A 25,419-nucleotide genomic window follows, 5' to 3' on the forward strand; every position below is an offset into this window, starting at 1 on the left:
CAACGAAGACAGTTGTGAACAGGTACAAAGCAATCCTTATTTACTACAGACATTTATATATATTCGCAGACCAATTAATTTTCCACACCTAGTTCTATAACTTGACTTTGAAGTTTATTATAATCATATCACTATTCTGAATAATAAAAGGTCCAGAGAGAGGGTGTAAACAAATTCTGCTACCTTAAAAAAGCCTCGCTAACAAGTGGCACACTCAAGGTGGCTTGAAGGAAAAGGAAAATTCTGTAAACATTTGTCTCCTTTAGCTCTAGGCACTAACCCCCTAAACCATCTTGAGACTTGATAAGGAAAAAGACTGTGATTCCCTCATTTATAACACATTAAATGGCAATGTCATTGATCATTAAAGATATGGAAGAATAATGGAAAACTGGGTTTTTTACTAATGCAAAATTAACAACAATACCTCGACCCCCATTAAATATACAGATGCCACCATCTCTTCCATCATGGATTTTATTTCTTCTTAGTGTAGGATTACTATCTGTCTTAATCCAGACTCCAGCCATTGCATTGTCAAATATTTCATTGTCTTCTATACAACCTAGACCTATAAATGCAAAAATTTAGGTTTTGTTATTTAGAAAGTATATTTCTAAAGACTAATAGCACCAAGAAAAAAACATTAAAAGATTAAACATACCAGAATTATAAACTAGAATTCCACCGTTTTGTCCTCCCCAGATTTTGTTGCGTCTAATTTTGGGGTTGCTTCCAGTCCTATGGATAGAATAGAAAATAATGCCATTTCAATTGCTTCTACTCCCACATACCATGTTAGATAATGGTAGGAAAACCCACATTAAACATAGTAAGAATTAGCTAAATAATTAAGCATCACCTTCAAGATGCTCTGAGAAGTCTGTCAGTAAAGAAACTGGTTTAATTTTGCTTAATTCTGTTTACCACAGAACACACTTAGCTATAGATTATGTTATTACTACAGAGTCTCCTAATATGTAAACTAAACTGAGGAGGTTAGATTAAGTAACTTTTATTATTATATGCTCCCCTCATATATAAAATAAAGGACTGAATTATATGATCAGGAGTACGACAGTTCCAAACCAAAAACTGTTAATATACAAGAAAGAGGGGTGTAAGAACTATTACTTTTGCGGAAATAGCATAAAAACAGAAGCTCCCATTTAATAAGCCAGGTACAGCATGTCAGGTGCCATTGGCTGCTGTCTCAGCCAGTCTAAGAAAAGTTATATTCTGACAATTTAAGCCATGCTTAATTGCTTAGCTTTAACTCTTACTGTTTTTCCTAGACACCTGACTACTATACTGGGGTATGCCATGCCTACCTCACATACAACTCCCTCCCCAAAGAAAGCCAAATATGAAAACATTTACCTTATCTGAACCCCTGAATACATATGATTATAGATATCATTGTCCTCTAGTACTCCATGTCCATTGTCATAAAAATAAACACCAACCTAAAATTTAAAAAATAATTTTTCAAATTAAAAAAAGTGTTTACAAAACAATATATTTCCCGAGAGTCTAACATAATCTTACCTGCTTGCCACTGTGTATCCTGTTTCTTCTCAGTACTGGAGTGCTGCCAGTTGTCACCCAGACCCCAGCCAGAGTATTACTGTAGACTTCATTCTCTTCTATTACGCCTTGTCCTTTCTCATGCTAAATAAAAGTTACATTGATTTACAATATGTATCTTGTGTAAACCAAGTAGTTTATAGTGTATTCCCTCTTTTAAGACGGTTGTGACCAAAAAAATCTCAATTTTTGTTTTTTAATCTGAATAAGGAGATAAATGGATAACATTCTTTCACATAGCCTCTACCTAAGTTTAAGCTCAGAGTTTTTACACTGTTCTTTATGTGGTTTTGTACTTTTAAATCTTATAGTAAGAGTAGTAGCATTCGATTTTGTTTAACAAAAAAACTTATTTTATTCTAAGATAATATAACAAACTGAAGATCCCTCACTAGGAAGTTAATAGTTATTTTAACTTATCATTGGTGAAATCACTTCAAAACAAGGTTCAAGTTACTAAAAATTTTTTTAGAAGATTTAAGACATGAGTATTTCTAGAACTGTGAATAAAAATTAGTCACACCTGGCATTACACAAGGACCTTTCTGAAACTCCCTTACGTTTTCTTACTTGAGTAACAGTTTCAGATACCATGATGACAGGAGACATAGGACTAACACATAGGTTTTTAAACTATGCAAGATGCTTAAATTATGTTTCAATATAAATTCAAATGTTTGGTTTTTTCAGAGGATAAAAATATTCAAGTCTAGTATTATTAATACTCAGTGATATTATGATTTTACTTAATACTTCTGGAAAATTTCAGAGACTCTTATGGTAGTCACATTGGCAAAATCCCAGTGTAACAAATATAACTCAGACTGCCAAGCAGTTGTTGTTACGAGTTCAGCCCATATTGCCAATTATAATTAGAAGCTTTTAAGTCATTCACACACTGGCAGAGAGAAAAAGTTGAATATGGCCTACCTAAAGGCAGACATAATTCTGCCCTCACCCCCTTTTCTACCCTGATTTTGATGAATGAGATTCTAGAACTGTATTCATTAACTTACCACATAAATTCCACCATGCTGGCCATCATGAATTTTGTTATGTCGAACAATTGGACAACTGTTTGTCCTAATCTGAATTCCTGCTAATGCATTGCCTATTTAAAAATAAAAGTTACAATATCAACATATGGAGCCTAATGGAACACAGTAAGAGCACAATTCTGTGAAACATGTCATATTCAGAAAGATACTTATGATCCATGAGCATTCCAAGACAAAACTAAGGGAACTAAGAGTGTAAAGAAGATGCAGAAGGACTGTAGGCAGTATAGGTATAGTGGTTAAGACCAAAGACTCTAGAGCCAGGCTGTTAAGTAACTTTGAATAAGCTGCTTAACCTCTTGGTGCCTTTGTTTTCCTGATCAGTAAGTGGGGATATTTAATAGTGTCTACTTCACAGGGTTGGTGTAAATATTACATGACTGAATTCAGGAAAGGTGCTCAAAAAAGTGCCTGGCACTGAGTAAGCTTTATGTAAGTATTATCCAGTAAGTGTCAGCAAAAGAGGAAGCCCAGGAACATTTCAGTATCTAGCACATAGATACCTAATAATTGTTTCCTGAATTAATACCTCAGAAGTTTTAATGAGGAATAAGGGTTTTCCCTTTCTAATTAGTACCGAAGTGTATTAAACTGTCACAGAAATAATTTATTAGCTGTTAAACAATGGAGTGAATATAAGAGAATTATAGATACCCTGTGAGACTAGGGTCTTAAGTTTTATTTTTATCCCTGTTATGTAGAATACTGCTTAGTACTTAGAAGGTACTCAGTAAATGTCTGTTAAGTGAATAAATGTCACAGAATAATCTTTATTGAGAATTTAAAGAAACTGGATCAGTTCTCCTACTCAGAACGTTTCCAAGTGGTCCTTTTGCTAATGTCAGGAACACAGGCCAAGCTCTAAAATTTTATAGAAAACGACATGCTTACCATAAATGTCATTTCCTTCAATAAGGCCTCGTCCATCACCAAAGATGTAAACTCCACCTTGATTTCCATTAAATATAGAATTGCCCCTATAATTATGTGGAAAAAAACCCAAAACACAAAAAAGCATCTATTCAGAAAACTTGCTTGTTTTATACAATAATCGTAAGGCCACTCATGTTTATGTGACCTTAGAAAATTATTTAACTTCTATGGGCCTCAGTTTCTTAATCTATGAAATGAGGGCGTAGGTGATTTCCCTTCCAGTTCTTTCTAAGACTTAAATCTTTGGAAAAGCCACCTAGTATTTGAGACGAAATAGCATTCTTAAAAATTCACCTCGGGCTTCCCTGATGGTGCAGTGGTTGAGAATCTGCCTGCCAATGCAGGGGACATCTGGATCCAATCCCTGGTCAGGGAACTAGGATCCCACAAGCTGCGCGGTCAAAAAAACAAAACAAAAACAACAACAAAAAAACCCAAAACCTATTAAGATTAAAAAAAAAAAAAGCTAATCCATTTGAAAGAACTTTTCTTAGCTCATCTATAAACATTTGCTGAATAGTAATTAAGATGGCAATCACATAATCAACTTTTATAAAGCTAGTAGAAAAAAATGTGACAAAAATAATTCATGGTCTTTGATTAAATTATAATAGCTCTGTTCTACAGTCTTAGCCAATGCCTTCAAGACTGGATCTGTTTGTTTCCTTACTGTGGCCAGAGGAAGTGGTAGGAACTATTAAAGAAAGGTGACAGCTTGAAGTTTTGACTCTCTGTTATTCTTGGTCTAAGTATCTTTGAGATAATTAATTTCCTGGGATATTCTATCTGCTGACTCTCAGGGGGAAAAAAAAAAAGGTCATTCAGATTTCAAGGGAAGATCACAGCCCTATTTACTCATCTATAATGCAGTCTGATGAATTTAAAATAAAAATCACAGCATTTTCAATTTTTCATAAGAAGTATCTTACATGGCTTACATCATGAATAAAAAACAAACAGAACACCCCAAAATAAATGCAATAGCTATGCTCATTCAGATGCACAGACTTTTACTAGGAAAATCTATTTTAGAGTAGTCAGGTGTCTAGGAAAAACAGAGTTAAAGCTAAGTACCTTAACTTTTCTTATAGCATGAAACATAAAGTGAAAACATAATTTCCATCCATAATTATATATAAATACCTTATTGTTGGGTCACTATTTGAGGTAATCCATACACCTGCAAAGTTGTTTGCATAGATTTTATTTTCAATGAACTGTCCTCTTCCTTTTTCATGAACATATATTCCTCCAGTCTGCCCATGATGAATTTCACATCGAACCACTGTGGGGTTAGCATAAGCTTTTACTTCAAAGCCTGCTATCCTGTTTCTGTGTATGTTGCAACTTTCAAAGTAACCCTGGAAAATACAGAAATTAAACGTGTAGGTAAAGCTACTTTCCAAAAAGAAATGACATTAAAAAGTCTTTTTAATGTATACCTCAAAATTATCAGAAATGTTCAAGAGTTAAGAATGAAACAGACAGATATATACTAAATTTCAAATGATACATTTTTTAAATGTTTTAGTAAAACAGAGAACTATAAATTCTCTAATTAATGTGAGTATATTCAAACCCAGGAAAGAAAAATAGGGAAAGATTTATTCGATAAATGTACATAAATACCATTACCAGTAAGAATATATATCCTTCAACAAAAAGTTTATTTAAGTACTAAAGAAAATAAACTCTCATAGCCTTAAAAATGCCCCAAGAAATCAACTTCTAAAAAGTTGACCCAAGGACATAATCAGAGACTACAGAAAAAGACACACAAAATAATGTTCATCTTAGCCCAATAGGGAACTAGCTCAATAAAATGTTGTGAAGGCTTATGTTCATGTTACACATACTATCATGTTAAATGAAAAGAACAGTATATACTTCAAGATAGACTACATTCAGTATGATGTCAATTGTATTTGAAGAAAAACAACTTGAAGGATGAAACAAGAATATGAGCGTGATTAAATGAGTAGCGGTATTATGGATGCTTACTGTATCCTTTATACTTCTCTAAACTTCTTAAATTTTCTATAACAGATAAATTTACTTATTTTCTAGTGAGGATAAACGTTACTGTAATACTGATATCCTAAATTCTAAGACTCAATCAGACTGAAGGTTAGAGGAAAAAATGAGATAGTTATAAGATGGCACTTCTAAAAGCCATTTCATCCTCCTTGTCTATCTCCCCTCAAAAAGTGAATGTGTTCTCTCTTTAAATTCCCTTTAGCAGTATTTTCTTATGCTACTTCCAGGTACTGCCTTATACTGTATTTGCCATACCCATTTTTACCTGATCATAAGCTCCTGAAGAGAAAGGACTACACTAACTTCTGGAGCATCTATATAAAACTTTACACATTGTAAGCACTCAAAGTAGGGCTTTTTGCCAAATTCAGTAGAGGTTAAAACAGGATGTAATTCTGAGTATTCTAATACACGACATAATTAACTCTTTAAGAAAATGGTCCTCTGAGAATAACATTTAGAAGTAGTTTTCAGGTTTCATTTTCCACAAATAAAGTACAAATCACTTATAACTCACCTGTTAACATATAGGTTATAATCTTATTCTTTTAAAAAAAATTGGGGGATTGCATCAAAAATGGCTTCTTAAAATATAAAAAAAGTTTTTTCTTCTTTGATTTTATACCACATAAAAATGGATGGACACCACGTGTATGTATAGACTACTATGGCAAAACTGAGCATCAAAGAAAGAAAAACAAATTCTAAAAGAGGCTAGATTGAAAGAGCTTAATGTCAGACTGGAACAATTCAACATTTCTGGTATTTTCATCATTGAGAAGAGAGTGCAACTTGTCTCTCTCTGCCAGGAGTTGCATGACATGTCTGAATGGGAAACTTGGGAAAGAATAAACTGAGTATGCTCAATTCAGCTTCACCCTTTTCCTCATGGAAATGAGCTGACCTTAGGGAACATGCCTTCTGTTACTACCCCATGAATACTGCCTGTGAAATAAGCCTATTTCATTTTGGGATTCAGTTAAACACAGGCTTATTTGGTTCTCATTCTATGTTGTATCTTCTGATTTAACCTCTAAGAGTAATGAAGTTGATATTTCAGCCTCTTCATGCTACTTCATGGCTTTGATTTTTTTTTTTAAGAAATCCAGTTGGGATTTTTAAAAAAATTAATTTATTTTATTAATTTATTTTTGGCTGTGTTCGATCTTCACTGCTACACGCGGGCTTTCTCTATTTGCGGCGAGCAGGGGCTACTCTTCATTGCGGTGCACGGGCTTCTCACTGTCATGGCTTCTCTTGTTGCAGAGGACAGGCTCTAGGCTCACGGGCTTCAGCAGTTGCGGTACACAGGCTCAGCAGTTGTGGCTCGTGGGCTCTAGAGCACAAGCTCAGTAGTTGTGGCACACAGGCTTAGTTGCTCCACGGCGTGTGGGATCTTCCTGGCCCAGGGCTCGAACCCATGTCCCCTGCATTGGCAGGCCAATTCTTAACCACTGTGCCACAGGGAAGTCCCTTTGATTTCTTAATTTGTTCAGAATGCGGCAGGAAAAGGTATGCTATTTACTGGGCTTCCATGAAGACTGCAGTAACAGGTAGTGTCACATCCTGGCTATACTAGTTCAACATATAGTACTGCAAGTATACTTTGCTACAGTATACCTACTAAAAAATTTTCAAATGCATGGATGCTCTTTCTGTTTTCTTTCTTTTTTTTCTTTTTTGGCCACACTGCACGGCTTGCAGGATCTTAGTTCCCTGACCAGGGACTGAACCCTCGCCCTCAGCAGTGAAAGCGCAGAGTCCTTACCACTGGACCACCAGGGAATGCCCTCTCTGTTTTCTTTAGGTTTCAATTTTGCACACCTAGGGGAGTCAAATAGATCCACAAGTTTACTAAGGCAAACAGCAGTCCCCCTCTCTTCATTTTCCCTTGTCCAGAGGCCCCCATTATAAAATCTGCTCTAATCTGAACTGGTTGCTATGGTCATAGTCACATGGTCATTTTACCATACTGTAATTTAGATTAGAGGTTAAAACTGTCCCCTAGTTCCATCAGAGATGGGAGTTTTAATCTGTAGTTTTTGTTTTAAGGTAATTTTCAAGAAAAGAAAGTAGCCAAATTTTCTCAAAAAGAAAAAAAATTTTTTCCTTCATGCTCTTAAAACCAGAAGCCTCTTACATTGCTACAATGGTGATTTTATTACATTCAGAAAGGGAACCACTGATTGACTTATAGTTTTATAATATCAGAAGAAAACCTATCTATTATGGATTAAAGGATTCAGTTAATGTAATTTTGCTTTAAAGCACATTTAATGAAGTGCACCTGTTTTGTTAAGAAATGCCTTTAGTGCAAAATGGTCTAATAATACAGGACTGTTAAGTAGAAAACAGAACTCTACTTTGCCTTTTAAGATGCAAACCACAAAAGCTCCAACACAAATACAGAACTCCAAAGGCACAGACATTCTACCGGACTACCCCATATTATAAAATGATTTATTTCCCTACCAGAAGATACCAGATTGCTAAGAGCTTCTTCTGTATTTTAAAATAAGAGGTTGTTAACTTTTCAGCACAAGCATTTCTAAATCTCTGCCATATACATTACAATAAGTCCTTGAAAATTATCATTCTCTCAAGTTACAAACTTAACACTGATATAAAAATAAAAGGTGAGATTAAGTATTTTTTCATTAAAATTTTTTGAAGTGAAATAATCTTTATTAAATATTAAAAATATCTATTAAATATAAATAGGGTGAAAGGCATTCAAGAGTTTCTCTTAAAACTCTCCAAATAAAACAAAAAAAAAAGAATGAAAAGTAAAGAGAAAAAAATATGCTACCTTCATTGAAATAAATGTCTACAACCCCAAACTATAATCAATCAAACACTTGCCAAATACTGTGATATCTGGATAAGGAAGAATAAGGTGCTGAGAGCAAATGTTACCATACACCTTTAAGCAAGGTGTTTCCCCAAGTAACTGTTCTTTTTTCTTTTTAAAATAAATTTATTTTATTTATTTATTTTTGGCTGTGTTGGATCTTCGTTGCTACGCATGGGCTTTTCTCTAGCTGTGGAGAGCAGGGGCTACTCTTCGTTGCGGTGCACAAGCTCTAGGCGCACGCGCTTCAGTAGTTGTGGCTCGCGGGCTCTAGAGCGCAGGCTCAGGAGTTGTGGCACACGGGCTTAGTTGTTCTGTGGCATGTGGGATCTTCCTAGACCAGGACTCAAACCCGTGTCCCTTGCATTGGCCGGCAGATTCCTTTTTTTTTTTTTAACATCTTTATTGGAGTATAATTGCTTTACAATGGTGTGTTAGTTTCTGCTTTATAACAAAGTGAATCAGTTATACATATACATATGTCCCCATATCTCTTCCCTCTTACGTCTCCCTCCCTCCCTGGCAGGCAGATTCTTAACGACTGCGCCACGAGGGAAGCCCGCAAGTAACTGTTCTAATAAGCAAGCCTAGCCAATGATCTTTTACTAAAGTAGTGAGATCTAGTGTTCCGAACAGAACACAGGAGAGGAAGGAAATACTCCCATAGTAATATTTTCATAAAAATAATTTAGGCACACGAAGTAAATCTGAAGAAGAAACACACTAATGTGCAATTTCTGTCATCTAAAACTTGTATTTCCTATCTAAGGGGGACTATCCGAAGTAAAGTGAAATGAAAGGAGAGGAAAACCATATTTCTACAGAGTCTGTCAACTGTCAATCTATCATGAGTTAAACTCATAAACTTAGAATAAATGTCTCAAAAATTTTATAGCAATTTGGCACTGCTATGATATTTTAATTTTACTTTATGAAAATAACACTGTAATAGATTGAACATTAAACAAAAAACAAAGAATTGGGGAACTGTAAACACTGATAGAAAAATTACTTTTAGCAGTGAGACTGGCATTGTTATGTAAAAAAAAAGAAGGAATCCCATCTTTTAAAGAAAGACATATATGCTGAAATATTTACAGATGAGATGATGATGTCTGGGATTTGCTTCAAGATAATTCAGAGTAAAGAAGAAAATAAGCAATGTATGAGGAGGCACAGATGAAACAAAACTGACCATGAGCTGAAACTTTTTGAACGTGGAGGATGGATATACATGGGAATTCATTATACTGTTGTCTCTAATTTTATATATGCTAGAAGGAGTCCATAAAACAAAAATACATTAAAGAAATCAGAGATGAAAACCACATTGGAAACAAAACAGAAAAGAGACAAAACTATGTAGACATAGTAAGAGACACAGATTTGAGGAAATCACACAAAATTTAAAGGAAAAGAACAAAGCAATACAGAGCAATGTAAGTAATAGAGAAAATAGCCAAGTCTGTAAAGAAAGGAACATATGGACAGAAAAACAGTCAAAATTAAAACAACACAACATTAACAACAACATATGGATACTGAAGTAGAAAAGCAAATCCAGAAAGAAAAAAAACCCAGAATGATCTCAGACTTCTGTCACACTCAATTCTAGAAATATAAAAATGACTACACAATTCTGAGGGCAAGAAAGTATAATAAAAAACTGTATACTCAGCCAAGTTAAAAGGTAAACGGTAGGCATTCTCAAGTGGCAAGAATTCAAGCTACAATACCCATAAGCCTTTCTTTTAAAAATAAAATCAAAACAGCTAGATGAGGGCTTCCCTGGTGGCGCAGTGGTTGAGAGTCCGCCTGCCGATGCAGGGGACACGGGTTCGTGCCCTGGTTCGGGAGGATCCCACATGCCGCGGAGCGGCTGGTCCCGTGGGCCATGGCCGCTGAGCCTGCGCGTCTGGAGCCTGTGCTCCGCAACGGGAGAGGCCACAGCAGTGAGAGGCCCGCGTATCGCAAAAAAAAAAAAAAAAAAAAAACAGCTAGATGACAAAATAGCCATACCAAGAATGAACCAAAATTTTAAAATTCAGGAATGGAAAAACTGTGATAAAAGGACTGAAGGTAAATAAATATAAATATAGACCAATAACTGTAGGAATGTAAATGTTATAAAGCTTTACAAAAGAAAAATAAGAATACAAATGATGGAGTAGAAATGGGTTGAAATATAAAGTATTTTCATCAGTTTTCAAAGGGGGAGTTCATACTGTATTCAAAGTTTAAACATGCAGTTAACAATGACAAACTCTAGTCATACCCTTTAAAATTCTAGGTATGTCTTTTATACTGGGCATGTAATATTTTAACAAAAACATTAATTTCTTTAAAATAAAAAAAGTAAAAATTCTTTCATGATTCGTTCTTGCCAATACAGGAGTTTAAATTCTAAGTAGGTCATAGACAAGGAAAAGGAAAGACAATTTCAGAGAACAAACAATAAATATAAATATATATAAAGATAGAGAACAGTACAGAAACTAGCTTAAATGTTTATTCTGATGTCCTCTGAAATTCTATAAAAAACAAAGTCAAACTTTAAAAGGTTAACCTTAGTGATGTCATCCTACCAATCATGGGCAGCTGACACAAAGAATACTTGGAATGAAAGAACATTCTACCAAAGGATTTTAAAGGATTGTATCACAATACTAAAACAGATGAGAGAGGCCCAAGATACACTTTTTTTCCATCCTTCCTTTATAAATCTATAATACCTTACAAATCTCTTCATCAATCCTTAATATCTATCTATCTATCTACAGGACTGGCTAAGATTTGCTTTTTAAAAAAGTTATAAAATTTATAAACCTAAATCTATAAAAAGTAAACTGTATTGGGGGGGTGAAGAGTAAATTATTATAATGAATTTTAGTAACTGACCATCAGCATTAGGTCTTTTAAAAATGTGGAAATTTACTCAGGTTAAAGTTATTTTGGTACCTCAAATCATTTGTGAATGAGACCAGAGGCATGCATAAATATGATACTTGAATTGTAGGTAACTCTGGGGCAAAGTCTAAAGGCAACACAGGCCAAGAAATATTAGCATAGTATAGTTCCATTACAAAAATACGAGCTCCATTTAGAATTCCACTTAATTATTATTATTACTTTTAATAAATTTATTTATTTATTATTTTTGGCTGCGTTGGGTCTTCATTGATGTGCGCGGGCTTTCTCTAGTTGTGGTGAGCAGGGGCTACTCTTCTTTGCGGTGCGCGGGCTTCTCATTGCAGTGGCTTCTCTTGTTGCAGAGCATGGGCTCTAGGCGCGTGCGCTTCAGTAATTGTGGCGCACAGGCTCTAGAGTGCAGGCTCAGTAGTTGTGGCGCACAGGCTTAGTTGCTTTGCAGCATGTGGGATCTTCCCGACCAGGGCTCGAAACTGTGTCCCCTTCATTAGCAGGTGGATTCTTAACCACTGTGCCACCAGGGAAGCCCCCACTTAAGAATTATTGCCAGAACTTCTCTGGTGGTCCAGTGGTTAAGACTCTGTGCTCCCAACGCAGGGGGCACAGGTTCAATTCCTGGTTGGGGAAATAAGATCCTGCATGCCGCACAATGTGACCAAAAAATAAATTAATTAAAAATTAAAAAAAATTTTTAAAAAGAATTACTGCCAATGCGGGCGGCCCTCAAAGGGGTGGGGAGGCAAATTCTCAAGACTCCTATGTTTTGATAACCTCCATACCTTTGCCCAGACTCCCCAATTCCCAAACTCCCCTCTTCCCCACTCCTTGGAAAAAAGAGCTACAATTTGCAAAAAAAATGTCAATTTTTAAATTCTAACTGGAGAAGGGCAAGTGGTCATCTCCATTGTGCTTTCTTATCTACAGGCCCAAACTATAGCCTGAGTTTTAAGTGAACTGTTTTTCTCAGGTTACGGTTACCCCAGGAATATAATAAGCTGGACGGTCTGAAATTATTTACAACTAATCAGAACTTGATAAAAGGGTACTCCTCATGGTCTAGCTCAGTTTTAAAAAAAAGAGCTCTGCATTAGGGTTTTAAACGCAAAAAATGGAAATACAAAATTTCCTTTGCTGACAATTTGTATATGTCAATTCAACGTTCCAAAGTTGCGTGATTAATATCATATAATAGCAATAAAACTTCACCATACCCTTGTTTGTCACCACGTCAAACCTCCTCTCCTAGCTCTGACTTCTTAATAAAAAATGTTGCCAATGCTATACTAGGACTTGAAAATTACTTCAACAAAAATTAGACATTAGGGAATTCCCTGGCGGTCCAGTGGTTAGGACACTATGCTCTCACTGCCGAGGGCTCGGGTTCAGTCCTTAGTGGGGTAACTGAGATCCCACAAGCTGTGCAGAGCGGCAAAAAAATAAAAATTATACATTAAATGAAAAGAATACCTGAATAGGCACCCAAGAACATTACTTTTGGCCTAAGAGAGCTCAAAAAAAGTCGTCTCTACAAAATTGTGTAAAATGACATAGTAGTAACTAAAACACAATATTATCCATATAAAGATGCCTAACTGCATAAGAATTTTAGAACTGATGTATTATCATCACTGTATTTCTTATTAAAGTTCTACCAGTTAAAAAAAAATTTAAGAGGAATGAAATGAAGTCAAACTAATGATGAAACTATTGTCTCTCCAAGTGTAGTCTACAACCTGCATTAAACTCACTTATGGTGCTTATTAAAAAACGCATATCCTGGGCCCTGTCCTTAAAAATTCTGTTTTATTGTATCTGGGTGATTTTTATGCACAGTTACATTTGAGAACTACTGGATTAGACCTTACTCCCCTCAAAGACCACATCAATTCCCTAAGGACTCCATCTTCCGTACATGTATATAATGTTAGATTCAAGAATTTATAGAATTCATACTGCATACTGACTTTAGAATATAATGCTGAAATCCTCTTTTAAGCCTACACTTTTCAATTCAGCATTTTGGTGATGATAAAATGCTGACACCTATTTGAAATTTTAACTGACGTGACGTCAATTTTTCTATTAAGAATAAATGTTCTTACCATGCCATGATCAAATGTGAACACACCAACGTCACGTCCATGATGAATATGATTCCGTCTAATAATTGGGTTTCCATGATTTTTAACCCAAATCCCAGCTAAAGCATTATTGGAAATTTCATTATCTTCGTATATTCCCTACAACAATTAACCAGAAATAAACATTAGTAGAGCTAAAAAAAGAAAAAAGAAAAAAACCCACAAAGTTAAAAAATACCTGTGCATGATCTGTTATATAAAGTCCAACATTTTCACAGTCACTGATGTTACAGTGCTTGATAGTGGGACATGCTCCTTGACCACTAACACATACTGCAGAGCCAACTGTAAGACAAATAATTTATTTAAAAACCTACTGGGCAACACAGTGACTCATTTTATAATAAGACGTAACGGGAACACTAACCTGTACATGTACTTCGGATGATACAGTGATCAATAATAGGGCTACAATTTACTGTAATCTCTAAGCAGTGGTGTGCATTGTGGTGTTGAGCAGATTTGTCATCAGGGTTAAACTGAAAAGTAGAAATTTTGTTTGAAATAAACAACCACTGCCTTAATGATTTCCACATACATACTTAAAAATTTTAAAATGCCTTACCCTTATTGTCATATATCCAACATAAGCATCCTCGGAACCTTCCATAAAAACGAAGGTTGAATCTCTAGTGTTTTCAATTATAACTTTGTCTGCTACTTTTCCAGGTGCTACGAAGAAAATATTTTAAAGCATATTACCTTTATCAGACAGATAGAATGGACATTTAAAAATTACTTTTTTAATCAGTAAAAATACTCTGCCTTAAAACTAATAATTCAGTACTGCCCTTTTTACGGCTTTTAAATTGGGTACATTTTTTGGAGAGGGAACTTTTTTTTTTTTTGATCTCTAAATTATAACAATTTATTTTATTTTTTTATTTTTTTAAATTTTTTAAACATCTTTATTGGGGTATAATTGCTTTACAATGGTGTGTTAGTTTCTGCTTTATAACAAAGTGAATCAGCTATACATATACATATGTTCCTATATGTCTTCCCTCTTGCGTCTGGAGAGGGAACTTTTAAAGAACATTAGTATTGAGTAGATAGGACTAATATTCATTTTATCAGATAGATAACTATGTTTCATTGGCCTTCATACAGGCAGTTATACTTAACATGGACATTATCTGAGTACCATTATACACAAATCCATGTATAGCAATACTTCTATTAAGATTCAACTACAAATAGTATTTAATATCAAATGCAATGGCATATTAAAAAGTGGGTTTCTTGTGGAAACCAAATCACAACCAGCAGCACCAGAAAACAAGGCTCAGGGAGAAGAAAGAAAGGGATGATGAGCAGGGAGAGAAAGAGAGAAACTTCTTTATTTAAACTTATTTCCAATACTGGCCTTGATTTGGAAAGTAATGGAAATCAGTAGGCAAAATTTTTCTAGACTTTCTCCTACTTTTCTTTGAGGTGGAAATGGGGGAGGGAAGAAAGAGCAGTAAATGCAAATTTCATTAACTAGTAACAATTAACTAGCTATCTTAAAATGGTCTCGTACTACAGTATCCTTAAGAAAATCAGATATACCATAAATCTTCAAATAACTGATCAGTGCTCAACAACTACTACATTTATTCTTAGAAACCTGACCATAAAAACAGCTTTGAAACAGTACAGAAAGTATTTTAAAAGTACATTTGTTTCATTACAAATACAGCAATAAAAACATTATCCTCTGTATTTTCAAATAAAAGATAAAATTAACCAATATTTTTCTCTCCTTAATGATCAACTAAAGCAGCTGGACAAAGTACTGACATCAAGAAATATACACATCCCCCCAAAAAGAAATAGGTACGTTTATAATTTCTGAACTCTAAAGCTTTCATTTCCATCATATAAAATATACGTATTTCCTATTTTTTTCTACAATTAAGATATTATCATGGTTCATCTGGATTTTAAGTAACTAGCATTTTTAAAACCCATCATGTAAATAAAATATTAAAATTCTAATGACAATGCATTTACACGTACCTGCACCAATCATAGTGATTGGAGATTCAATATATATCCATTCATCAGTATATATTCCAGAATGAACAAAGATAAGTCCATCAAAATGAGCTTCTTGTACTCCACCAAGAGCATCTTCAATTGTATCGTAATACTGAACTGTAAGATCATCATTTTAAATATTAGAAAAAGACAAATCAAACATACCAACATATTTTCTCTTCCTTTGTATCTTGCAGGGTTACTGTAGAAATGTTCAGCAAATCCTGGCTTTACATGCGCACCTTTATACTAAAACATCAAAAGAAACAAAAACAAAAAAACAAATACTGACTACTAACATAAACACTACAGTCTAAATTAATTTAGTACTATATGAATTTTTCATTAATTATCAATAACAATTATCAGTCCAACAAATTTTCTGTTGCATACTGCAATGTAAAATCTAGAACAGTTTATGACTCAGTAATATCCAGTAAATAGGACATGGTTTTTCAACCTCAGCACTACTGATATTTTGGAACAGATAATTCTTTGTTGTGAGGGCTATCCTGTGTAGGATGTTTAATAGCATCCCTGGACTCTAACCACCATGTATCAGTAGCAGTCTCTTCTCCAGCTGTGACAACCAAAAATGTCTCCAGACAATGCCAAACATCCCCTGTGGAGCAAAATCACCCTTAGCTGGGAACCATTCGTAAAGGACCATGTGAAAATTAAGCTAAATGTGAAACTTTAACTACTCAACGGTAATAATTTAAATATAAGTTCAAACAGATCCAGAGAAAGTATAACTGCTCTCAGGCTACTGATACTTACTGCTACTGTTTAAATGATTAATAAATATGTCAGTAGTGAAAAGAATTGTTGACTTTTTTGTTGGTTGATAAATGTCCACTGACTTGAAACCTATTTTTTTTTTGGCGGTGCCATGAGTCTTCTGGGATCTTAGTTCCCTGACCAGGGACTGAACCAAGGCCCTCAGCAGTGAAAGTGTGGAGTCCTAACCAGTGGACTGCCACGGAATTCCCTTGAAACCTATTCTTGAGTTTAAATTTTTAAAAAGGAACTTTTATTTAAAATATATAATATAAATCAGTGTTTTCCATTTATACTTCATACCAACTGCTGGAAACTCTCTTTCCAAGGATTTGGATGTTCATATTCTTCTGGATTAATCTGGTAGAATTTGCCAGGTTCAGGATGCATCATAGGGCGGGTATATTCAAATACTTCCATGTATAATCGTTTCCTGAAGGGGGAAAGTAATGAAGATTTCTTCATAAAATGTCCTTTAAACAACTATAAAAATTATTTGAGGCCTCAAAAACTTCTAGGAATATGAAAAAGCAGAATTTTAAATGTAAAAATAAAATTTTTGTCTAAAACAATGTAACTGCATATAAAACATAGTCCACCCAAAAGAATAAGTGTCAATTCTTTAAAATCTGACTGTTTAGTCAGGGGAAAATAAAAGCCACCCTTACTGTAAAAGCCACATACAGTTTCAATTTTTTTTTTCTTTTTTCTTTTTTTTTTTGCAGTACGCGGGCCTCTCACTGTTGTGGCCTCTCCTGTTGTGGAGCACAGGCTCCGGACGCGCAGGCTCAGCGGCCATGGCTCACGGGCCCAGCTGCTCCGCAGCATGTGCGATCCTCCCGGACCGGGGCACGAACCCGTGTCCCCTGCATTAGCAGGCGGACTCTCAACCACTGCGCCACCAGGGAAGCCCCAGTTTCAATTTAAAAGGATTATTTTAAATAATGATGAAAAATAATGATGATGCTTCATTTATGTCCTATCAAGAACCATCAAATCTTAGAAATGGAGTGATAATACCTATTATAACTTCTTGTACAAAGCAAAATGTTTCTTCTTCTGCTCTTCGTTCTTTTTCCTTTCTAACACAAACATAATTTTTTCTTAAATTTAAGGTGTACCTTATTTTTAGCATCATAGAATACATATAAGCTGTTGTAAAATACAGAAAAGTATAGAGATAACCTAAACAGTTTACTGTATTTCCTTACAGTCTTTTCCACTTATAACAGTTGTGACTGTAACACATAAAATTTTGTATTCTGCTTTTTACTTTTTATAACATAGCATATTCCTATGTTATTAAAAACTGTAAAAATCACTGTTAATGACTATATCACAACCCTCTAAGTAGACATTACATTGTTTACTTTTAGTCCCATCCCTTATTGCTAGACTTTTCCATTATTTCTAATTTCCCCCCACTGTTAACTATGAAAAATTTGTAAATAGGGTAAACAAATTTTCAGAAGTGGAATTGCTGGGTCAAAGGGCATGCATTTTTTTTTTTTTTTGGCTGCATTGGGTCTTTGTTGCTGTGTGCGAGCTTTCTCTAGTTGCAGTGAGTGGGGGCTGCTCTTTGTTGCGGTGCACGGGTTTCTCATTGCAGTGGCTTCTCTTGCTGCAGAGCACCAGCTCTAGGCGCGTGGGCTTCAGTAGTTGTGGCTCGTGGCTCTAGAGCACAGGCTCAGTAGTGTGGCACACGGGCTTGGCTGCTCCGCGGCATGTGGGATCTTGCTGGACCAGGGATCGAACCTGTGTCCTCTGAATTGGCAGGCGGATTCTTAACCACTGCGCCACTAGGGAAGTACCAGGGTATGCCTATTTTATGGTTCAAAAATACAAATGTCCAAACTATTTTCCAAAAGTGATATACAAAATCTACAGTCTTACCTAACTATCAGATTTAATTAATTAGCTGTTTTAAATCAGACTTCATATTCTTTCTAAAAAGCAATGGAATGAAAAACATTTCCCATAATCACTGTTGCTTTTAACTGACAAGTAGCAGAAAAAGTACTTCTTTTATTGTTTTAAAAACACTGCTGGGCTTCCCTGGTGGCGCAGTGGTTAAGAATCCGCCTGCCAATGCAGGGGACACGGGTTTGAGCCCTGGTCTGGGGAGATCCCACATGCTGCGGAGCAACTAAGCCCGTGTGCCACAACTACTGGGCCTGCGCTCTAGAGCCCGCGAGCCACAACTACTGAAGCCTGTGCACCTAGAGCCCGTGTTCCGCAACAAGAGAAGCCACCTCAATGAGAAGCCTGCACATCACAACAAAGAGCAGCCCCCGCTCGCTGCAACTAGAGAAAGCCTGCACGCAGCAACGAAGACCCAACGCAGCCAAAATAAATAAATAAATTTATAAAAAATATATTAAAAAAAACAAAACAAAAAACACTGCCTGGACTGACAGCCAACATTTGTGATAAACAGTTAACTTGGAATTTATAAGCATTCTAATTTTCTTCTATTTAATTGTAACCATCAACTCACACTCCAAATTTCCTACCATCTACAGCATTTTGGGCAACAAGTAATATATCTCAAGATAATAAGAAATAAATTTTCACTTACCACAAAATTGGATCATTAGCAAGCTCACTGAAGCGTTTACACACACAAGCTGCTCTACAAAGATCCTGTTCCAGCAAGTAAGAGAAGATTTTTAGAACCACTTCATCTGGCAGTTTCTCCTGAAGATACTGTTCAGCAGGTGCTGCTATAAAGAGATTAACAAACAGAATATAAACAATCTATCATGCTAGCAAAGACTTTCTCATTATTTAAAGAGCACAATTTCCATTTTGTCTAATGAACAGCTTTTATTTTTTGACAATCATTTTATAAGCATTTGCTTTCATAGACGACACACATTTATTTCCTTTTATCTTGACAGTATTCTTTCTTTTAGCTAGCTAGTATGCACCATTTCAAAAACTGGCTACACTAAATATACAAAAAGGATTTTTATACAATTACAATCAGAGATGGAGAAGGTGACGGTTCTCATGTTTATTCTGTAATAATCACTTTCTCAATCTCAAATGTACAAATAAACTACATTTAAGTTGATATTAATTTTTTGGTATCAAAAAATAAAAATTATTTGACCCTATTTCTTAGCTTTCCCATAGGAAATACCTGATAGATCTTGAGATTTTCCAGAGACTCTGGCACGTTTTGCACGATGACCAAAGAAGTTTTCTGTGGTTGAAGTTGAAGCACCCTTTAAAAACAAAATGAAAACTAAGCAAATATTTTTACCATAATCATTACTTCTAAAAAATGACTGACGGTCCCCTTTCTGTTTGTTTCCTAACAATTCCTTCATTACACACACAAAAAAAGCAGTCACACTGAATTTACCTCCATACTGCTCTTTGTAGGACACGCTGTTCTTTTTGGCAAAAGAGTTTTCCTACGAAGTTGGTATGGACTATTTTGTGCACCAGGACCCGATTCTTCTGCAACCATATCTGCAGGTACATCATCATCTGTTATAAACAAAAACAATATGAAAAATGATACCCATTTTTAAGAAAAAGCTCCATGAATTCAGTAACTTTTTAAAAACTTTATACATTTTTTTGGGGGGAGATACAGTTTTTATACAAAATTCCAGGCAACTGGATAACCATCTGAGAAGTGCTGGATTTCTACTTTGTTTCTTACTTCAAAATAAATTCCACAATAGACCATATGCTTAAATACAATATAAATAAATAAAAATCACTAGAAGAAAACAAAATTATTTTTTTATAATGTTAAAGTGGAGAAGCTCTTTCAAGGTATGACACAAAATTGGAAGGCATTTAAAAAAAAGGTGAGGAGGATGTTCACTTGATGAGTGAGTACAAGTGAGTACTGCATGGTTAGAGTCCAAGTGGGGTGAGAAAGGTGTCAAAAGAGAGGGATAGTTCAGTATAGGGTATCAGATACCAAGTAGGATAAAAAGGGCATCCATGCAGAGAGTGGTCTGGCATACAGTGTTGGAGCTCAAGAGGGGTTAAGAAGGAGGTCCATGTGGGGGAAGGTGGCCTGGAATGGAGAGTCAGAGCCAGAGAAGGGAGAGAAGGGCATTGCACAGGAGAGGGGATGGTGGAATCGGAAGCTTGGTAACAAACAACAGAGGGACTGATCAAATGGAAGCCAGGCTTCTGAAAGAGAAGAGAGTTAAAATATTAAAGAAGAGAAAGCTAGAGTAAATCTTACAGTGTTAGACTGGAATTATCAATGTGAACTCATTGTTTTTAAAAGATAGATATAGAAATAGGTATAGTTACAGATGTTTGAAAATGTGTGGATTATACACGCGTATATTCCCTAGCTCTGTTCACTGACAAAGCCTGGAAGGCAATGCCACTCCAACAGCAATGAGCATGACTAGCATTTGGATCTTTGCTTCTGAATACTTCTCTATAAAAGGAGTAAGGGCTCCTTGGAGAATGGCTGATTCTAGGCTGAGGGAAATACAGAATGAGCCTGGAGTATCTTGTGGCAGAAACAAGAAAGTGCTCAGTAATGAGGACATGTCAAAAGAACACTGAAGTCAGCCTGAATGGCCACCCACTAGCAAAATTATGCTGAAGTACCAAAACTCATGATAGTAAAGGGATTATAACCCACTGAATGGACAGCAACCTATAAATTCATCCTACGGTAAATGAATAAATGGAAAGTTTGATAAGGAGATGTTTAAAGTACCTCCCCCACAAAATACTGATAAATAGAAAGGGAAAAACCATTACAGTAGAGATGCCAATCAGATGCTGTCTTAATTAAGGGATCAAAGTAAACATCATCATTCATAGGACAAACTGAAACCGTGTGTCACCTGATAGCATACAAGATCACAGAATCACTTCTATGATATTCCTGACAAAGATGCATAACCTAAATCTAATTATGAGGAAACATTAGAACAAATTCTTGTTCTAATTTGTTTTGAATAATCTTCAAACTGTCAGTTATGAAAGTCAAGGAAAGCCTGAGGAACTGTTCCAGATTGAAGGATACCGAAAAGAAATGTCAACTCAACGCAACATGTGGCTCTGAACTGGATCCTTTTGCTAAAAAGGTTATTAAGACAATAGTGAAATAATTCATTCAATTAGTGAAACTTGAATGGGGGTCTAAAGACAGTAACGTCTCAATGTTAACTCTCTGATTTTAATAGGTGTAGTATGGTCATTTAAGGGAATATCTTTGTTTGTAGGAAATACACACTAAAGTATTAGGAGGTGACAGGACAAAGGCTGGGAACTTATTCTTGAAGGGTTCAGGGAGAAAAAAAACCCACACACTTCTTTGTACTGTACTTCTCAACTCTTTCTTAAGTTTGGATTGTTAAAAATGAACTAATAAATTTGAGTAGTATTTTAACATTTAAAAATTCTGCTTGGAAAATGAAAACCATAAACATAGTCAAAAGAAGCAACACAATTAGGAAAAAATATTTGCAACACATGTCACGAAAGGGTAATTTCCTTATTATATATGAGTGCTACAAATCAATATGGAAAAGGCTAACCATTCAATAGAAAATTGGACCAAGGACACGAACAGACAATTCATAATTTAGGAAATACAAATGAAATACTAATAAAAACTATAATGAGATTTTTTTTATCAAAGCAGATTATCAAAGATCAAAAAGTCTGATCACAGGACTTCCCTGGTGGCGCAGTGGTTAAGAATCTGCCTGCCAATGCAGGGGACATGGGTTCGAGCCCTGGTCCGGAAAGATCCCACATGCCTTGGAGCAACTAAGCCCGTGCGCCACAACTACTGAGCCTGCGTGCCACAACTACTGAAGCCCGCGCACCTAGAGCCCATGCTCCCACAACAAGAGAAGCCACTGCAATGAGAAGCCCACACACCATAACAAAGAGCAGCCCCCGCTCGCCGCAACTAGAGAGAGCCCGCATGTAGCAACAAAGACCCAATGCAGCCAAAAATAAACAAATTTATATACATAAAAAAGTTTGATCACATACTAGTATTATATATCAAAGGATAGTATGAGGCAAAAAAACAGTTCTTAATTGCTTTAAGGAGAGCAATTTGACAATAGCTATTATTACTTAACAATTCCATTTCTAGGAATTGATTCTGCAGCTATATTCACACACATGGGCAAAGTAGTAAGTACCAGGATATTCACCGCAGTACTGTTTATAATACTGCTGGGTAACAATCAAAATGTTCATCAGTAAGTGTTCGTTAAAAAAACTATGGTACAGCTTTACTATCGATGTGGCCATTACAAAATATAAAGCAGTTCTATACAGAACAGATAAGGAACTATTTCCAATATACAGGAAGTATAAAACCCAAAATATACAAAACAATGTGTTTAGTATATGTGTGTGTTTCAAGGCAATGCATATACATATGCTTATACATGCATATATTTACTAAAATATAAACTCCATGATGGAAGAGAACCAACTTAAAGAAGCTCCCACTAGCCAAAGATGGGACAATTTGAGCATCAGTAAGGATAACTGAAAAGAACCAAAACCAATATATTTAAATCTGTGAGTTTATGACACTTAAAAAAAAGGGGGGAAAAGGTTACTTTGAAAGATGCTAGTGAAAAGCAACTCATCATTTTGAAAACTGCTATACAACAGGAAATAACAAAACATTTACTCTTCCTCTCTTATATAAACGAAACTACCAGGTAACTATTAGATGAGGGGAAGCTTCTTTACAGAAACATTCCAGCAATAAATGAAGAACAAATAATAAAATTAGAAAAAATTAAAATCTGCAATCTCTAAAGAGTCAATGGATTTAACCACTGAGTATCAATAGTTCTAATATCACAAAAAGAAAAACCACCAGATATTATATATCTCCTGATGAAAGAACACACCACCACCTACAAAATTTTGCCAAGACCATCAAATCTCAAATTGATCAAACCTGTTAAAAATTCTAGAAGATTAAACTATACCAGTTTCTTCGACAAATTATGTGGGAAAAAATGGGGGAAAAATAAGCAACACTAAAGCATACTGTTTAAAAATGTACACTACAGTATTAAAATTACAAAGAAAAAAGCCAGAAAATGATTATCATAAAAATGCTTTTTGTGGGGAAGGAATGGGGCACATAAAAGGCTTCTGCAGTGGCTGGTAAAGTTCTACTTCTTGATCTATTGGTATTACAATACCAACCTTAACAATAATTCAATAAACTATATATTTATGTGAGCTTCTCTATCTGGCTATATTTTCTGATAATAAAGGTGTTTTTAAAAGATGGGGGGTTTTAACAGTGTATTTAAAAACAGAGGTTTTGTCCCAACCGCAGACCTTGGACAGATAAACTTTTAAAAATCAATCAATAAATCAATTTTTTGGCCATACCCTGCATCATGCCGGATCTTAGTTCCCAACCAGGGATAGAACCCACGCCCCCTGCAGTGGAAGCTTGGAGTCTTAACCACTGGACTGCCAGGGAAGTCCCAGGCAGATAAACATTTTTACACCTAAATACTCTCACTAGTAAAGATGGTAATGCTATCTTATAATTCACTGGGATGCTGAAAGTGTTTAAATAGAATAACATGTGCAAAACACTCAGCAGTATGCCTGGCTCACACTGTGTTCAATAAATGTTTTAACTATTATTATTCCATTTAAACATTATTCAAATGAAACCTGGAAAACCTAGTAAGTTTTTTATGTACTATGCTGTAGTCAGAAAATATAGCCGGTGTTACATGCTTGGGTATTTGTGCGTCATCCCACTGTAGTTTAATATGTGGTTAATTTCTACGTTTCATGTGTGATTGAAAGGAACATCTACATTCTATTTTTTGAGAGTAGAGTTTAAACACATCTAAAATATCAAGTTTGTTAAGTGTACTGATCAAATATTCTATGCCTTTACTTTTGTTGGAGGGTGGTGGTAGCAGTGGTCTGATTTATCTGTCAGCTTCTGAAGGAAATGTGCTAAAATTTCCCACTACCTGTAAGTAGTCCATTTTTAGTATGTAAAATTTTGCTTTATATACTTTGACATAATATTACTTGGACATAAAGGTTCAAGATTATTATTTCTTCCTAGTGAATTATTCCTTTCCATCATTATGCAATGGCTCTCTTTATCCTTAATAATACTTTTGCCTTTAAAATCTGTTTTTGCCTGATAATATTTTTCTAAGAGCTTTTTGTTTTGTTTTGTATCAGCCTAGCATTTTGCCAATCTTGTATTTTCAACTTTAAAATTTTGGGTCATTATACTTTAGATTTAGTTCTTCTTAACCATTTATTGCTATATTTCTTTCCTTTTCAGCCAAGCAAGAATATCTAATATGCTATTTAATCCATCTAAAGCCAAATTCCAAGATTATATTTTTAATTTCTGAATGTGATTTTCTTTTTCGAGTCTGTTTCTTTTTCATATTGGCCTGTTACTTCATCATGCTTCATTTCCTTTTTTTTATCCTTTTAATCATTTCATACACACTTATTTTATATTCTCATTCAGATTGTTCTATCATTGGTCACTTTAAAAAAATCTATGTACAATTAGGAAAGCTCTTTCAGGTTCTAGGCTGCATGACTGGGTCTCAGAGCTAGCTCTATTTTGAAAAGGCCCTATCTCCATTCTCCACTAAAATTCCACCCCAGACTTCTTAGGACATATATCCAGGACCAAAAGGGGCCTGTACTATTTTATACAGCAGCACCAGTTCCCACTTAAGGTTTTGATTTGATTTCTTTCATACCTGGCACCTGGGAATTTCCTTCTCTTCTTTTCTTCCTCAGAGTTTAGCTATGCATTTACAGTTTTGCGTTACATTTCTATATGTTTGCAGTGTGTATGCACGTGCGGGTGATACTTCTATCATCTTGGTTTATCATGCAGCTAGTAGTCAGTTTCTACAACACTCAAAAGAACATGCTCAAACTTTTCATCCTATACAGCCCTCTCTCTAATCCCACTCCTGTTTAAAACCTATACATCTTACTATTACAGATACCCACCCAGACACCACCATCTTTCCTTTTCACCATCTTTTCCTTTTCACCATCAACACAGCAAATAGTAAGGACTGAAAAG

The 25,419-nt window shown here is 35.3% G+C and overlaps 1 protein-coding gene across 1 annotated transcript in view; it reads right to left on the reverse strand.

Annotated features, from left to right (window-relative positions):
• FBXO11 (F-box protein 11) overlaps window positions 1-25,419 on the reverse strand; it is a 98,826-nt gene that overhangs the window by 6,054 nt on the left and 67,353 nt on the right. The window contains exons 2-18 of the mRNA XM_024753605.1: window positions 19,708-19,835; window positions 19,483-19,567; window positions 18,916-19,060; window positions 16,641-16,770; window positions 15,723-15,806; window positions 15,537-15,669; window positions 14,101-14,207; window positions 13,903-14,014; window positions 13,714-13,820; window positions 13,497-13,634; window positions 4,722-4,939; window positions 3,537-3,622; window positions 2,604-2,698; window positions 1,549-1,671; window positions 1,381-1,466; window positions 665-741; window positions 428-571 (exon numbers count right to left, since the gene is read on the reverse strand). Of these exons, the coding sequence (XP_024609373.1) occupies window positions 428-571; window positions 665-741; window positions 1,381-1,466; window positions 1,549-1,671; window positions 2,604-2,698; window positions 3,537-3,622; window positions 4,722-4,939; window positions 13,497-13,634; window positions 13,714-13,820; window positions 13,903-14,014; window positions 14,101-14,207; window positions 15,537-15,669; window positions 15,723-15,806; window positions 16,641-16,770; window positions 18,916-19,060; window positions 19,483-19,567; window positions 19,708-19,815 (1,978 nt within the window). The 5' untranslated portion in view covers window positions 19,816-19,835. The remainder of the gene's footprint in view (window positions 1-427; window positions 572-664; window positions 742-1,380; window positions 1,467-1,548; window positions 1,672-2,603; window positions 2,699-3,536; window positions 3,623-4,721; window positions 4,940-13,496; window positions 13,635-13,713; window positions 13,821-13,902; window positions 14,015-14,100; window positions 14,208-15,536; window positions 15,670-15,722; window positions 15,807-16,640; window positions 16,771-18,915; window positions 19,061-19,482; window positions 19,568-19,707; window positions 19,836-25,419) is intronic.

The sequence above is a fragment of the Neophocaena asiaeorientalis genome, unplaced genomic scaffold, assembly GCF_003031525.2.
Source record: "Neophocaena asiaeorientalis asiaeorientalis breed wild unplaced genomic scaffold, Neophocaena_asiaeorientalis_V1.1 scaffold171, whole genome shotgun sequence".
NCBI classification, from domain to species: Eukaryota; Metazoa; Chordata; class Mammalia; order Artiodactyla; family Phocoenidae; genus Neophocaena; species Neophocaena asiaeorientalis.